This window comes from Lepidochelys olivacea, assembly GCF_965140295.1.
Source record: "Lepidochelys olivacea isolate rLepOli2 genome assembly, chromosome: 8".
Taxonomy (NCBI): domain Eukaryota; kingdom Metazoa; phylum Chordata; order Testudines; family Cheloniidae; genus Lepidochelys; species Lepidochelys olivacea.
The window spans coordinates 1,040,093-1,056,406 of record NC_140418.1 but is presented as its reverse complement, the minus strand read 5'-3'; the positions used below and the strand labels follow the sequence as shown (position 1 = coordinate 1,056,406).

At 51.7% G+C, this 16,314-nt stretch overlaps 1 protein-coding gene across 3 annotated transcripts in view; it reads left to right on the top strand.

Annotated features, from left to right (window-relative positions):
- The window catches only part of NSD1 (nuclear receptor binding SET domain protein 1), a 105,035-nt gene that overhangs the window by 42,859 nt on the left and 45,862 nt on the right, over nucleotides 1–16,314 (top strand). For all 3 annotated transcript variants that reach the window (XM_084635857.1, XM_084635856.1, XM_084635855.1), the window contains exons 6-11: nucleotides 4,248–4,357; nucleotides 6,599–6,674; nucleotides 8,163–8,281; nucleotides 14,429–14,572; nucleotides 15,078–15,201; nucleotides 15,466–15,666. In XM_084635857.1, coding sequence (XP_084491983.1) covers nucleotides 4,248–4,357; nucleotides 6,599–6,674; nucleotides 8,163–8,281; nucleotides 14,429–14,572; nucleotides 15,078–15,201; nucleotides 15,466–15,666 — 774 coding nt within the window. The remainder of the gene's footprint in view (nucleotides 1–4,247; nucleotides 4,358–6,598; nucleotides 6,675–8,162; nucleotides 8,282–14,428; nucleotides 14,573–15,077; nucleotides 15,202–15,465; nucleotides 15,667–16,314) is intronic.

The window sequence follows — 16,314 nt, the reverse complement described above, 5'->3', positions numbered from 1 at the left end:
CGCAGGACCTTGTTCACCTGACGGCTCCGCCTTCCCCAAGGAGAGATGAGACATCGGTGTCAGCCAGGCTGCCTATTCCATCTAGGAGCAAGCCAGCGATGATGTCACGCTGCACCCCATCTCCTACGTGCCACTCCCTGGCACCGACAGCCCACGGTGTGCGGGTGGGGGGGAACTGCATCAGTCCCCAGAGGTTTGGCACCGCTCTGCGGCACCAGCCAGTGCTGCTCCTCCATGGTCTTCTTTTTCGGAGTCCGAGGCAGAGTCCTATCGTTCAGATAGGTCCAGCAGCAGAAGGTCTAGATCTTGGTGACACTATGCAGGCATTTGAGGCCGCAACCTCCACAGTTTACCAGCAAAACTGACAGGACAGTTCCCAGAGGAGGAACAGGAGCAGCAGAAAGAGGCCTCAGCTGTCCTCAGGCCAGGGCTTTGGCCAGACCAAGTCTTCTGTGGGCCAGAAACAGGCCTTTTGAAGGCGCGCACGAGGACAGTGTACCAGATCAAAAACTGGATCTACCTCATCTTACCTTTTTGTTCTGACTATCCTCTTTGTACCGTGCGTGGTCCCGTGTCACCTCGGACTACTGGGTGCTCCACACAGTAGAGAGGGGATACTCCATCCAATTCTGTGCCCTTCCACCCCCTTCCCCGTCCCTCTTCAGGGATCCCTCTCATGAGCAACTCCTTGTACAGGAGGTGCACTCGCTCCTTTCACTAGGGGCAGTGGAAGAGGTTCCTCGGGAGCTGAAGGGCAAGGGCTTCTACTCCTGGTGTTTCCTAATACCAAAAGCCAAGGGCAGGCTCAGGCCAATCCTAGACCTGCGATAATTCAACAGGTTCGTGAAGAAACTCAAATTCCGCATGGTCTCTTCAGCTTCCATCATCCCTTCACTGGATCCAGGAAACTGGTAAGTCGCCCTCAACTTGAAGGACTCGTACTTTCACATAGCGATAACTCCGTCCCACAGGAAGTACCTCAGGTTTGTGGTGAACAACACCCACTACCAGTTCACAGTCCTCCCGTTCAGCCTGTCAGTGGCACCTCAAGTATTCACCAAGTGCCTGGCAGTCGTGGCCATGTTCCTGCGTAGGCGACAGGTACAGGTGTTCCCATACCTCGACAACTGGCTGATCAAGGGTCGATCCAGGGCTCAAGTAGAGATGCAAGTCATCTTCATAAGAATGACATTCGACAAACTGGGCCTGCCACTGAACAAGGGGAAATCAAAGCTGTCCCCGGTTCAGCAGATGGGATTTGTAAGGGTGGTACTGGACTCGACACAGTTCCTTCCCAAAGCAAGATTCCGAGCCCTCGGCGACAACATTCAAAGTCTCAGGCAGTTCCCCACCACCACAGCACGGAACTGCCTGAAACTTCTAGGACACATGGCTGCATGTACCTACGTAGTACAGCACACCAAGCTCAGACTTCGACCTCTTCAGTCATGGCCGGTGTCAGTGGCCAGCCCGGGACAGTTTGGACAGGATTGTAACCCTGCCTCACCCAGCAGTCGACTCCCTCCTATGGTGGCTTGACCCGCAGGTAATATGTGCTGGCATCCCCTTCACCAGCCCCCAGCCATCCCTCTCGTCATATTAGACTTGGGCTGGGGAGCACATTTGGGACACCTCAGAACACAAGGCCTCTGATCTCAGGTGGATCTCGCTCTACACATCAATGTCAAAGAGCTGAGAGCGGCGTGCCTGGCATACCAGACTTTCAGAGCCCACTTAGCAGGGAGGTGTGTATCAGTCCTGACAGACAATACCTCGGCGATGTTTTATATCAATAAACTGGGGGTGCATGCTCCTCTCCCCTGTGCCAGGAAGTCCTTGTGCTGTGGGACTTCTGTGTAGAGCACTCAATACACCTGCAAGCATCGTATCTCCCTGGAGTACAGAACGAGCTGGTGGACCATCTCAGCAGCTTGTTCCACGGCCACGAGTGGTCCCTTCACCCGGGCGTCGTGACCTCAATTTTCCATCAGTGGGGCTTTCCCCTGATAGACCTGTTCGCCACGCGACGCAACAGGAAGCGTCACCAGTTTTGCTCCCTCCTGAATGGCTGAACCTTTCTTGCTCTGGTCAAGTCAGACAAGTTCTCCTTGGCAGCAGGAAACCCTCCACGAGAGCTGTCTACCTTGCCAAGTAGAAGAGATTTTCAGTCTGGTCGGCGCAGCACCTCCCATCCCCAACTGTCACCTCTGTGACACTTATACTGGACTATCTCCTCCACCTCAAGCAGCAGGGGCTGTCCGTGTCGTCAATAAGGGTTCTCTTGGCTGCCATCTCCACCTTCCACCCAGTTGCAGAGGCACACTCAGTCTTTGCCAATCTGTTGGTCAGTCGCTTCCTTAAAGGTCTCAACAGGCTATAACCACAGGTCGGACAGCCGGTCCCGGCTTGGGACCTCAATCTGGTCCTTTCCAGACTTATGGGGCCACCATTTGAGCCACTGGCAACGTGCTCCCTGCTTCTCTCTCATACAAGGTGGCGTTTCTGGTGGCGATAACCTCAGCTCGGAGTGTGTCTGAGCTCAGCCCTAATCTCAGAGCCCCCTTACACCGTGTTCCATAAGGACAAGGTTCAACTCAGGCCTCACCTGGCTTTTCTCCCAAAGGTTGTTTCCCAATTTCACGTCAACCAGGACATCTTCCTCAATGTATTCTACCCTTAGCCTCACTCCAGCTCCAGGGAGCAGAGGCTTCATTCACTGGATGTCCACAGAGCGCTAGCCTTCTACATCGAGAGAACAAAGCCTTTCTGAAGGTCCTTCCAGTTATTCGTGGCAGTGGCGGACAGAATGAAAAGTCTCCGTCTCCTCTCAGTTGTATCTCGTCATGGATCACGTCCTGCATTCGGGAGTGCTACAACTTGGCAAAGGTGCCCTCTCAGTCAATCACCGTGCATGCCACTAGAGCTCAGGCCTCCTCAGCAGCATTCCTGGCACAGGTTTCCACCCAGGAAATCCGCAGAGCAGCGATGTGGTCCTCCATACCCACTTTCACGATGTGCTGTGTGATCACTTAGCAGGCCAGAGACGATGCAGCCTTCTGGTGAGCAGTGCTCTAATCGGTGGCAGACTCCAATCCCACCTCCTGAGCTTAGACTTGTGAGTCACCGGATTGGAATTGACATGAACAAGCACTCGAAGAAAAAACGGTTACTCCTCGTAACTGTTCCTCAAGATGTGTTGTTCATGTCCATTCCAATACCCACCCTCCTACCTCTCTGTCGGAGCAGCCAGCAAGATGGAACTGGGGTTGGCAGGGCCCTATATTAGGCGCCATGAAGGCACGACTCCAGGTGGTGCCCAGAACGACCCTCTAGATGCTGCTCAGGGAAAAATCTTCCGGCTGGTGTGCACGCAGCACGCACATACCTGATTGGAATGGACATGAACAACACATCTCGAAGAACAACAGTTATGAGAAGGTGAGTCACCATTTTTTCTGATCATGTTTATCTCTGCATGGATGCTGCTTGCAACAGTTATATTCCTGTTAGTCTGAAAGTTTTTTTGATGTCCCCAGAACACTTTGGATAAACAGGATCATAGTGTAATTGCTGCATCTGTACGAGGCAAGTGCTTGAGTTAGACTTGATCCTTCCCCATGATTGCGAGACCAGAAGCGCTGTAGCTATGGTCTGAAGAAACTGCCCGAAACACTGTTACCAGCAACTGGATCCTCACTCACCTAAATGCACCAATACAGAATCAAATATAGAAGTACATCTAATGTAATTTTTGAAGCCATACCGACCTGATGGTAGCATGTGAACACACAATGGTACAGACAGCTGGTGTTCAGGATGGAGGTGGAGATATGTGGGTTGTGGGTGGTGGAAGGGAACTTGTCGAGGTAGAGAAGGAGACTGGTGAGCGGTGGTCAGAGGGCTGGTGAGTGATGTAGCTGCTGATTGCCTGGCTCTCTCTAAGTTGCATTGCTGGTGTGTGCTGTCTGACCTGACAGCTCCGGGTTTTCTGTGAGTTTGACGTTGTTGTTTAAACATAGATATTGTGGTAAAACCTAAAGATCACAGCCAGGCTGAGGTGTGTAACGCTGGGTGCTCCACACATGTAAAATGCCTAATAGTCACTGCCTCTGAGAGCCTACAGCCTAAGACACAAGGGGTAGCAGGTGGATGAGATTTTAAATGTCAGTCAGTATCTGATGATGGATTTTGTTAGTCTGAGTCCAGTTAAAGGAACTGTATTTTTCCTAACTAGAACTTTATTGCAGGGAATGTGGAGAGTAAGCGTCAGAGGAAGCCAACTAAGAAGCTCTTGGAATCCAACGATTTGGATGCTGTGTTTATGCCAAAGAAGGAGGGGTGGACTCCTCCAAAGAAGGTATGTTCCTTCCAGCAAACCCTGAGTGCTAGCTGGGAATGAAACACCAGCCAGCGTGGTGTGTGTCTAGCTGGCTGCAGCTGTGAATTATGACGTAATAACGCGGCTCTCCGACTCTTGGGGTAGCGCTATGTCCTCGGCTACGGTGACTGCTCTTGATTTTTAGGGACTGCTCTGTGCAAATCCACTCAGAACATGTTATACAAAATCTCCTTATAAATTCATCCTAACTAGCACTGCTTCCCGACAGCACTAACAACACCTGTCGGCACCAGGTCATGTTTAGCCACATGAGTCCTGTGCTGAGTCTCCACATTTTAGTCTCTGTGTTACGGTGAATAAAACAATTGAAGTTAGATAAGGAGGGAAATAACTTTGCTTCTTATGGGGACTGGATAGTTTCTGCTGTGAAACATCCCTCTCCTTTAATTTGCATTGGCAAACGGCACTCCAGGGAGCTCTCACCAGGACTCCCAGGTGGAAGTGCTCTACAGTAGACTTTTCCGGTTGGAGTAGGGAGTCTCCATGTGTTCTATTCTGTTGCTGCTTGATATTGATCCTGAGGTCCTAGCCCCTGAATTTTCATATACCAAATTTTCTCTGAAGCAGGAACGACATTTCTCTCATCACCCTCCTCTGCAAGCTGGTGAACATCAGAATGAGTCTTAGCTGGGTCTCATCAAACCTATACTTTAAATTGACGGGGTTCCGATGGTATGAAATGTTCAAGTTGCTCTCTGTGGTGTTGGATTCTGATGTTTAAAGGAAAATCACCCATTGGTCTCTAATGTTCACCAGGTAACATGGTTTCAAAAAATGAGATAAAAAGATTCAGACTTTAAGGTCAGAAGTTGACCATCATGATCATCTAGTCTGACCTCCTGCACATTGCAGGCCATAGAGCCTCGCCCACCCACTCCTGCAATAGATTTCTAACCTCTGGCTGAGTTACTGACATCCTCAAATCATGATTTAAAGACTTCAAGTTACAAAGAATCCAACATTTACATTAGGTTAAACCTGCAAGTAACCCATGCCCCATGCTGCAGAGGAAGGCGAAAAACCTCCCATGGTCTCTGCCAATCTGACCTGGTGCAAAATTCCTTCCCAGCCCGAAATACGGTGATCAGTGGGCGAGAACCACCAGCCTGATGTTTGGGAAAGGATTGTGTGTAGTAACTCAGAGCCCTCCTCTTCTAATGTCCCACCTCCGGCCTTGGGATATGGTCATTAATAGCGTCATGGATGAGCCATATGTCCTTACAGGCAACTTCATCATAGCTCCCCTTCCATAGCACGCTTAGTCTTGAAACAAGTTAGTTTTTTTTGTCTCCACTGCTCCCCTGGGGAGGCTGTTCCAGAACTTCACTCTTCTGATGGTTACAAACCTTTGTCTGATTTCAAGCCTAAACATGTTGATGACCAGTTTATCCATTTGTTCTTCATTGGCCCTTAACTTAAATAACTCCCCTTCCTCCCTGGTGTTTATCCCTCTGATATATGTATAGAGAGGAACCATATCGCCCCTAGGCCTTCATTTGGTTAGACTAAACAAGCCAGGCTCTGTGAGTCTCCTCTCATAAGGATCATCCTAGTAGCTCCTCTCTGCACCTGTTCCAGTTTGAATTAATATTTCTTACAAATGGGAGACCAGAATTGTGCATGCATTTTAGGTTTTGTGCCTACCCAAGAGCCCTTGCCAATTTTTGTGGGTTTGTGATTGCATTTTCCTATTCTGAAAGATGTTTCTCTCTCCCTTGTTGCTGCGTGAAGCCCCCCAGACAACAGGATTGTTAATGTTAGTGGTGCGGTAGCATCCCGAGATTAGGGCCCCGTTGTCCTAAGCCCTGTACGAACGTATGGCAGAGAGACAGGCTCTGAGCCAGTGAGCTCACTGGCTAAGTGTACGATGAGAGACAACAGGTGGATTCAACGCACAGGCAGGGAGCATGAGGAACCAGTGAGATGACACTGGTCAGCATGATAAGCAGCAGCAGCCAGAGCACTCCAGCTGCCCAGCCAGTTGACTTGCTATGTACAAAGATTTGTCCAACACGAAGCAAATTAATTGAAAGTTGACAGGATCCTGTTTTCTCTGATCTCTTTCGGTTTGTTGGAATCTGAGATATTACTTATAACAGCAGTTCATAAAAACATTCAGCTTGAATTGCTCAGGAAAACACCATCTCCTTGCTCGTGTCTGAATGCAATTGGTAAATTGTTTCAATCTTGTATTCCCAGTGTTTTGATGCTGGCCCTCTGGAGAATGACCTTTCTGAATTTTATTCCACACCCCAGTTTTTGGATCTCGGAGAAGGTAGGAAATACTAGGCGTCTGTGAAACAAAGCAAGGAGCCCCTGGTTCCATTCCTGGGGTGGTCTGTGCCAGGGCTCTTGGCAAACCACGTACGTTAGTTCCTGTGGCAGAAGAACATGTGTATAGGTAGCACCCAGTCAGGGTTTACAGAGGCATTTACTGCTCAGGAGAACTAATTGATTTGTTTAAAGTTGTGCCTGCCCCCACAACCACCCCCCCCCCCCCCAAGCTCTGTAAAGTGTGAAATTGGTGAAGAGAGCAATGCAGCTGTGAGTGGCTCTCTGTCTCCAGAGCACTGTCCTGCGGTGGGGCTGGGGTTAGATGGGTGCTTTCTGCTTGTTCAGATAGAGGTTTCTCAGTGCAGTTTTTCTCCTGAGATCCTGCCAAGTTGTTACTGATGGTGAGTTTTTGGGGGATACCGAGGTTTAGGGATTTCTGTCTCTCCTGAAAGCCAGTTTTTGAAAGCCCTGCATTTTGGAAGGGGAAGAGGCAGGAAGAGGAATTTCCATACCTCCCTTAAAGATTTGCTTTTTCTCTATCACCTGTCATGATGCAGGTGCCAAGCCAGCACGTTACATGCCGCTGTGACTGAATACGGACAGTGGATATTGTGCACTCAGCAATAGCTCTCGAGTTGCCAGGAGTAATGCCCTGGACTCCTGATTTGATTGCTTTCATTTATCAAAAGATGGCAGTGCATCTTCTTTCCTGTGGGCAGTGGAGATACTGGACATACACACCTTCCATGGAAGGCAGCTTCTATAGTGCTCGGTGCCCCTGCAGGCCAAGGCCCAGGGTACGATTCACACCCCTAGCCATTGGCCCAAAGTGAGGATGTTACTGAGGGTGTCTAGTGTGGCTGTTGTAGGGGCCTTGTGCCACAGCGAGCCCTGCACCAGGCTCAGCAGGGGCCGGTCTGCCAGCAGGGAATTTTGGAGTTGTATTGCACTTTTTCCCTCCCTTGAGCCAAAGTCAAGGAAGTTTGAGTTGCAACACTTAGGGAAGGGGGACAATTAATCAGCATTTCGATTAATAGCTTTAAAATCTCATGCATCCGATGAAGTGAGCTGTAGCTCACGAAAGCTGATGTTCGAATAAATTGGTTAGTCTCTAGTACTCCTTTTCTTTTTTAAAATCTCTAAACCTCTCGCAGTGCTTTGAGCTGGCTGCCGCGCTTCCCCGCTGGGGTCTCAGGGAGAGCAGGAATGGCTTTGAGTTTTTCTGCTGCCGCGCCAAAACGAATCCCCATTTCCCAGGTCCATGCCCCCGGGAGGGGCTGCAGGAACAGGAGGTGTCACCAGTATAGCCATTTGGGAACTGCATTCCAAGGCATTGCCTGCAGGCTTGTACTGGACCTGGCCTCATTATCCATTAGTGCAGTGGGACAAGTTTGGAGCTTCCTAGCCTGAACTGCAGAATTCACTGCACTGCTCATGGCCAGGAGAAGCATTACTTCTCCGTTGTCTTGACACATGTCTCTCCCATCAGCTCCTGACAGACTCCCTGAGAAGCAGAGAAAGCGCAAGAGACAGCGATACTCCCCAGCTACAGCGCAGTACAAGAAAGGAAGGAGTGAAGATGCACTGGGGGAAGCTCCCAGTTCTGAGGTACTGCTGGTCCTTCTAGGTGTTGCAAACTTTATCAAGGAACCCTTTAACCTCTCCTCTCCTTCTTCAGAGTATCCTCTGAAAAACAAACTCTGCAGCATTTGATTGGCTAAATGGGAGAGAAGCGTTTAAATTGTTCTGAGTTTAAACGGAATGTATCACTTTGAATTAGCAGCTGTTTTTTAAAGGCCACTGAAGCTTGGGCTTAATTTGGGGGCTATTGCTCAGCTAATTTCACCGTGAGAGAGGGTTCCAAGCAATGACAGAGCGGAATTTCATCTGGCGTTTTGCTTTGCCAGTTTGGAAGGTTTTTCATTCAATTGAAAGGCCGTGGCTGCTGCAGCGGGGAATGCTGCCTTCTTGCACACTGATAAGCAGAACGAACTGTGGAGCGTGGGCACCACATGCTGCAGTCGCCTCTTGTCTGCGTTCTGCACTCCAGCATTAGCTGCAGAGTTGTGGAAGAGGATATTGAGAACCACTCGTGAGGTCAGGGCTCTTGGTTGCTTTCTGGCAACCCCTTGTTAGAATTCTGCCCTCAATCCAGAGGTCAGAGTTGGGGTGTTTCCCCTGCACCAGTGGGTCACTCCCTCTTTGGATATGTGAAAGCACCCTGCCAGAGACCGCTCATAACAGTATCTCTGACTGCCACATTTTGCCTTTTAGGAATGAGCCAGGTCTCCCCAAGACATGTCCTGAGAGAGGAGGGAACCTCTAGGCCTCCCACTTCAAATGGCTCACCTTGAACAACACCCAGTGCTGGCAGGATGTATGTTAGGAGCCAGCTGTAGGCATTTCTTATCACTGTGTTGCTGTAATGGCTCCCAGTGGTTCACAGCTGTTCACCCGAGCAAGGCTAACCCCTCTGCTGCTCACTGCCATGGCAGTCTCCACTGGTGCAGTACTGGTGTGGGGGCAAGCACGGGCGTGCAGGTCACCCTCCCGCCGCTTCCTCGCAGGGCCCCAGGCACGGCCGCGGTGGCCTTTCGGCCGTACTTTCTGCTGGCCTGGGAACAAGTTTTCCGAAGACCTGTAGAGCTCATTGTGTGCTGTTCCCTGCCAGCTTCCACTTGCTTGTGATTGCTGTGTGTTCTGGCACGCCAGTTTCAGAGCAGGTCTCCTAGCAGCCATGGTGTGAGCATGCTGCCAGCTGGCCGGAGAGAAATGTCTGGACCCTTGCGAGTGTCTAGGGTGACAAGGAGATCCCGTCGCAACTGAGCTCTGTAATTGAGTGACCTGGACTGTGAGTGGGTATCCAAATAGCTTGCCAGCAGGGTAACCCTCACTCTGGTGCACAGTGTGGGGAGACTGACCTGAAGGTCCAGGACAGCAAAGTATGGAATAATAACAGCTGCTCCAAGGCAGAGGAAACCTGCCCCTTTCATGCTGAACAAGACTGTATTTTCTGCACTCACCCTCCTGTGAAACCTGATGTTGGAGCGCCAGGCGGGGTGGGGTGACAGCTCTGGCGTGGGCAAGTCCAGGATATGGCTCAGGCCATGCCTGTGAACATGCCAGACTCCCCAGGACTCTTCAATGAATCGTAAGCTGCAGAGACAGTGGCAGAAGGTTCAGGAAGAGATGCCTGCCCTTTGTACAAGGTACGTGGTTGTTATTTATTCTCACTGACCAGGGCTGGTTTGGCAGATTCAGGGCCGAGGAGGGGGCAATGTGTCTGGTTCTTATGAGAAATGTTCAGCTGCAAACTCATGAGAGAGGAAGTCTCCCTTCCACAGTGCACATGGCGGCTTCCTGTGCCACCCCCTGCCCAGCTGGCTCTGCTCCACCAGGTTCAGCCGCCCCTTCTACATTTGTCTGTGTGGAGCATTATTCCAAGCTGGAGCAGAAGTCCCAAGCCCTCAGCATACAGTGACTGGCTTAGCCATGCATGTGCCTGGACTCAAAAGGGCAGCCAAGCAGGATGGGTTTTAGGTCAAACCCTGAAATATAGGAGATGTCCTGGCAGGAGCGTTCTATTGCAGTAAACCAAACCACACCTGGGGCAGCATGGCCCCACGCAGGCTACATTGTCTCTGTTGGCCCCACACCAATGCAGTGCACTATTTACTTATCTGCAAACATGGGGCAGTAATCCAACAGAGAACTTTCCTCCAGATTTCAGAGCAGTCTCTGGTAATCTTTGCACAGCTAGGTGGCTGGCCTTACTAATCAGATCAAGTGTAATACTAACTTCCAGATCCCTCAGGGAAATGCATAGTGCCTCTCCGGCTCCATGAACATGTCCTCCTGTGTTATCCAGGAGAATAATCCAAGTCCTTGCCCTCGCTTGCTCAGATAGGTCCTATGAGTGGCACTGGAATCCCAAGGTGAGCAGGAACCAGAACTATTGCATTCCTTGGTATTCCAAGGGTTTCCAGTGTCAGTAAACCTATTAACCCTCTTCTCTGTTACAGGAACCACTGCTGCATTGCTGAGCAGGATGGGGATCAGGCGTCTGAGAACATCAGCGGGCTAAATGCTTCACCAGTCCTTGGGGGGAAATGGAGAACAAAAGGATCTGACCCTGGAGCTGCAGGGGGATGTGCAAAGGGGACTCTGCTCCTATGTGCAGCTTCCAGGCAGAAGCCAAGTCGGGGAAGAGGACAGAGACTCTGAAGTAATACGTCCCTCATGGCAGAGAAAGGAGGAGGCAGGAGCAAGCATTCCAAAGGGAATGAACGCCTGAGAAAGCACATCCAAAGACACAGGCAATTAGTGCCGTTATCCCATTAGCAGGCCCCTGCATCTGACCTGTACATACCACCTCCTCATACAGTGCTGCGGTACAGGATGGTGGCAGCTCGTTTTGGTCTGTGCCATACTGGTCTGTTCCTTCCTGTGCATTTCCAGGGCATTCCATCTCTGCCAACAAACTGGACAGAGTGACTCAGGCTCCCCGGGACACGCATTCCGTACCCCTGTCGTCCGCAGAAGTGCCTGGTGTGTAGTATTGTGGTTTTGATCTAGTTTGTTGTTGCTGCTGGGCTTCCACTTTTGTGTGCTTAATAAACATGATTTGCTCCATTTATCTCTGTCCCATACTTCAGTGTGCCATCCGTGCATCCCTACTTCGCTCCAGAACTCCTCCCTGCAAACTCCTGCCCGGTTAAAAATGGCTGCAGTGATGGAGAAACGCACGAGCAAAGGAGGCAGTGACTAGGACTGCAGATCTCTCATGGTGTTTTTTAAATCAAAAATCACAGAGCAGCCATGGGAAATGTAGTAAGAACCAAAGGGGTCTGGGGAAATGGTGTGTAAAGTCACAGGTTGGAAAAGTCAACTCTCTGTAGCTCTTTATATAAAATACGCATTTTTTCAAATATTCAGGTTCAAACCACTTTGTCAGTGGTTCCTGAACTTTTTAGCATGGTGACCCACCAACTTCATATTGTCTTTTATTGTGCCCCACCCAGGGTCCAGATTCCTGAGGGAGTCTTCAGCAGGCCAGAATCCTTCCCTCTGCTGCTGCCCCACCGCTCCTTGCCCTCCTGAGGGGACGCTGACCACCCACAACAGCACCCTCTGCCTCTGCACCACAACCCGAATCCTGGCCTGGTGAGGAGGAGAGGGCCCCAGGGAGGGGGTCTGGAAATTGAACCCACCCTGCATTCACCCTCCAGCAACAGCACCTGTCTGCTTGGCTTCCCCTTCCAGCCACTGCAGACTGGTGCAGGGGTTGCAGTGCCTCTCAGGTTTGGCCCAGCCGCTCCTCGGTCATGATAACAGAGCGGCACCGGGCCAAATTTGAGTGAGTGGCATCGCAACCCTGAGTGTCTGTTAGTTTGCAGTGCCACTTACTCAGATTTGGCTCAGCTGCCTCTGTCATAATAGAGGGTGGCCGGACCAAACTTGAGCAGTGCTGCAAACCCATGCACCAGGTTGCAGTTGCCATAGCAGGGAGCCAGGTTGAGCCTCATGGGACAGGAGCCCCTGCTGCAGGATAAGCTCTCCAGGGCTCCCCCTCAGCTCCACACCAGCTCAGCAACCCAGCATTTGGGAAACCCTGCTTCAGTAAAGTCTCAGACACAAAGAAAAGTCCTAGCCAAATAGAAAAATCACGGTACAGACACCCCCCAGCTTACGCAATCGTTCGGTTCCGGAAAGCCTTGCGTAACTCGAATTTTGCATAGGTCAGAAACGTATACCCGTATGTTATGCAAAAATTTCCGCAACTCAAAAATCCTTATTTCTGGCTTATGGAACTTTTTCCGCACGTGCGAATTTGCGTAAGTCGGGTCTTGCGTAACCTGGGGAGCGTCTGTATCTGTGACATTGTGACCACCATGACAAACCTGCAGCCTTAGCAATGGTACTTAACAGCAGGGAATGCTGACATTTGCACACCTCAGCGTAATCCATCCCCACTGTTTTCTCTGCCCAGACAAAAGGTGTGGCCCCAGCATCTCAAGGTTTGTTTGCACGCGAAGTGCAAGTCACCGCTTTGGGTGGCATTGCTTTTCAGTCTGGCTGCGAATGATTGCTGCAAGAATACCTCATCCTTTGCAGAATACAGCAGACAGCTGTGACGGGACTCATGATCCTGACTGTCCTGGCATGTCAGCAGCACCGTCGTCTTGCTTTGAGCTTTCCAAATGCACACTGGACCACCACTCTGTGCCTTCTGAGGGTGCAGATGAACCACCATCTGAGTGCCTGTGTTCAGTGTATGGCTTGGTGAGCAGCGGGTATGCAGTGATTCTGTGACACCTCACTGTCTATGCTGTGGGAAGAGTGTGAGTCTGTCTGCTTCTGAAAAGAACAGAGTTCTCAGAAATCCTTATGTGATGCACGTGCCAGGCCATCTTATTGCCTGTCGGAACCAGGTACAGGGCTCCCCTAGGGCTTGCTGACCTTGGAGTGACAGCTCTTCTGGGTTAGATGGGAATGGGCACAGGATAGGCACGTACAATACACCTGCGCTCCAGCGAAGTTCAGTGAGCCGAATTGCTCAGATCCCTCCGTGATCTCAGGCACGTTTGCCATCTTGATCCCATACCCCTGCAACACTTGGGGTATTGCCATGCACGGCTTCATCCCCATGGCACCCCCGGGATGTTCCCAACCCCAGGCAGTACCCAGTGGACCAGTAGCTCTCCAGGGGACCTGGCTTCCATAGGATAATTGGAACTCTCCTTTCCTTGGGGTCTGCCGCTGCAGTGTGGGGGCCAGCTCCCCACAGAGATGCAGACAGGCTCTCCTTCCCAGACCCGAAGAGTAGCTCTGTGTAAGCTCAAACGCTGGTCTCTCTCCCACTCGCAGATGGGGCCAATAAACGATATTACCTCCCCCACCTTGTCTCTCCGCCCTGATTGGAGAGTTCTGCAGCTCCTGCTGCCCGTCTCGGACCTTGCAAGGACCTGGTGACTCAGCTCACCGAGGGATGTGCTGGGTTCTCGTCACTTGAAGTCTTTAAAGCAAGATCCTGGATTTTTTCTGAAAGATGCTTTAATGCCACCGGCAGTTGTGGCCTGTGCTCTGCAGGAGATCACGCTAAACAATCGGAAGGGCCCCGTCTGGCTTTAGAATCTAGGCTTGCAGGTGGATGCAGAATAGAACTGCACCCTAAAGGAGATGGCTGGGATGACTTGCTGCCCTGGCGCAGCTCCACTGGATCGGTTACCAGCAATCTGGTTCTCTAGCATCGCTTCAGCCAACACCCCCAGTTAAAATAGTGTCAGTGTGTTCCTGGCGCTCTGATACGCAGAATGAAATAATGGTTGCTTTGACCATGCTCTGCTCATTTGCATCTCATCCAGTGGAGTGTGTACGCAGTGCCTTGGGGAAGTTTTCTGGGCCATATCGGCGGCTACAGGACTGTTCTGGCACCAAACTGAGTGTTTCTGTTGGGTCAGGTTGGGGCAGAATTAATCCAAAGAGAGAGCCCCAGGAAGAGGGGTCGTGGGCAGCAAGCGAGCCAAATTGAATACCTGGGGTTAAAGTGCAAACCAAAGCTTCCTCCCTCATAAAACCTCAGAGCGGAACAGTGCAGAGGGCATTTTCCCCAGGGCATGAGGCAGGCAGGATGAGAGTTAAAGGCACTGCTTGCAGCCCAGCTGAAAACCTGTATGTGCTTGATAGCCAAACTAACAGCCCAGAGGGTGGGCCAGGAAATACTGACAGTCCAAATTCTGGATTTCTTTTCTAAAGGGAGAGATACCTATCCATGGGAGTGCTGCAAGCCCCAAGGAGCTCAATGAGGATGGGTCTGAGAATGACCATGGAGTGCCTTCATCCAAAAAGATGCAGGGGGAGCGAGGAGGAGGAGCAGCCCTCAAGGAGAATGTGTGTCAGGTAGGGAGCTACGGTCTTTGGGTGAACCTTCATAACACTGACAGTGGTGTTGAGCAACTGTGCAGCACACTTAATACCCTGGCTAACAAAGCAACCTCAAAGCAGATCTGATTGAGTTAACTAATGTTCTCTGGATCCTTGGTGATGGGCCCCTCTTGTCAGGAGACTTGGCTGTCCAGTTATTCCTGTGCCTTGCACTGAATGGCCACTTCCCTTGTGTGTAGATGCGGCATGACTGCTCTGCAGTGCCCGTCCCTCCTGCAGCAGGCTCCGGGTGCATATCCCTGCGGCAGTGGGGTGGGAGCTGGGTGGCTGGGAACGACGTGGGGCGTATTTAAGCCATTGCTTCACAGCAGGGACTCAGGGGGAGGTAGTGGTGCTGGTGTGAAGGGATTTCCATAGGGTGTCCTTGCGGCAGGCTCAGCCAGCCTGCCAGCTGCATTCCTTGTGTGTATCCAGCCAGGGGTTTGTCCCAGCAGTAACGCCATGTTCCCTCCCCACACAGATCTGTGAGAAGCCGGGGGAGTTGTTGCTGTGTGAAGCGCAGTGCTGTGGTGCTTTCCATCTGCAGTGCCTCGGGCTCTCAGAAATGCCGAAGGGCAAGTTTATCTGCAATGAGTGTTCGACAGGTACGGGGCCGGGTGGGAGGGCAGGCCGCTTGCTGGGTGCTCGTGTGGGGCTGCTTTCAACTGTGCCATTGGCAGAAGGCATGAGTTGAGCTCACTTTGCTCTTGGGACAAATGGCCAGGGCCAGAGAGCATGGAGGGGGCTGGGAAGCTGTGCAGTCCAGGCCGGGGGCTCATAAGGAGCCAGCCAGTCTGGCCGGAGGTGGTAACTTTTGCTTTGAGAGAGCTCCTTCCCTTTTGCCATGTGACCGGTGTTCTCTCCTCCAGGCGTCCACACCTGCTTTGTGTGCAAGAGCAGTGGGGAGGACGTGAGGCGGTGCTTGCTCCCCTTGTGCGGGAAGTACTACCATGAAGAGTGTGTGCAGAAGTATCCACCCACGGTCATGCAGAACAAGGGCTTTCGATGCTCACTGCACATCTGTATGACTTGTCATGCTGCTAACCCCGCGAACCTGTCTGCGTCTAAAGGTACAGAAACCCTTCTGTGCCTGCAGTTGCTGGGGCTGGTCAGGGAGAAAAGGCGGGAGCCCCTTTCTTGCATCCAAAGCAGGCGTAATTCTGGAGCACTTTGAGGTGCTTGGTGTCTCCCGCCCAGTGCCTGTTCTTCAGTCTTCCATCATGTGACATTTGCTGTGGGCTGTGTAAATCTGGTCCTCGGGGGAAGGTGCTGGACCGTGAACTTGCTGCTCTCTAGCTAGGCCATATCCACGCAGTGCCTGGGCTCTGACTCAGGTGTGAGTCGAAGACCCTGCTCTGTCCACGCACACATATCAATCAGCCTGACTCAGGACCCGGGTCCTAGGACCCTGCTGTGGCGTGGGGCTGAGCTCAAGTCCCGGTGAGACTCCGGTGCACTCGATGTCAGTTTGCAGTGTGGACACAGACCTGAGTCAGAAGGTCTGTGTGGTTCAAAATGGACACGCTAGCATGGCTGAGACCCGGGTCCAGCGATTGTACCCACAGCTTTACAGTGCAGTGTGGATGCTTAGGCTGGGCCCATCTCCCTGCTCTGGATGTGGCAACCTGGTGCCCAGGACGGCGATCCCGTTCAGCTTTGTCTCAGCTGCTCCCCGGGTCAGGCCGGGCCAAAGCTGAGGCTTGGTCCACCCTCCAGAG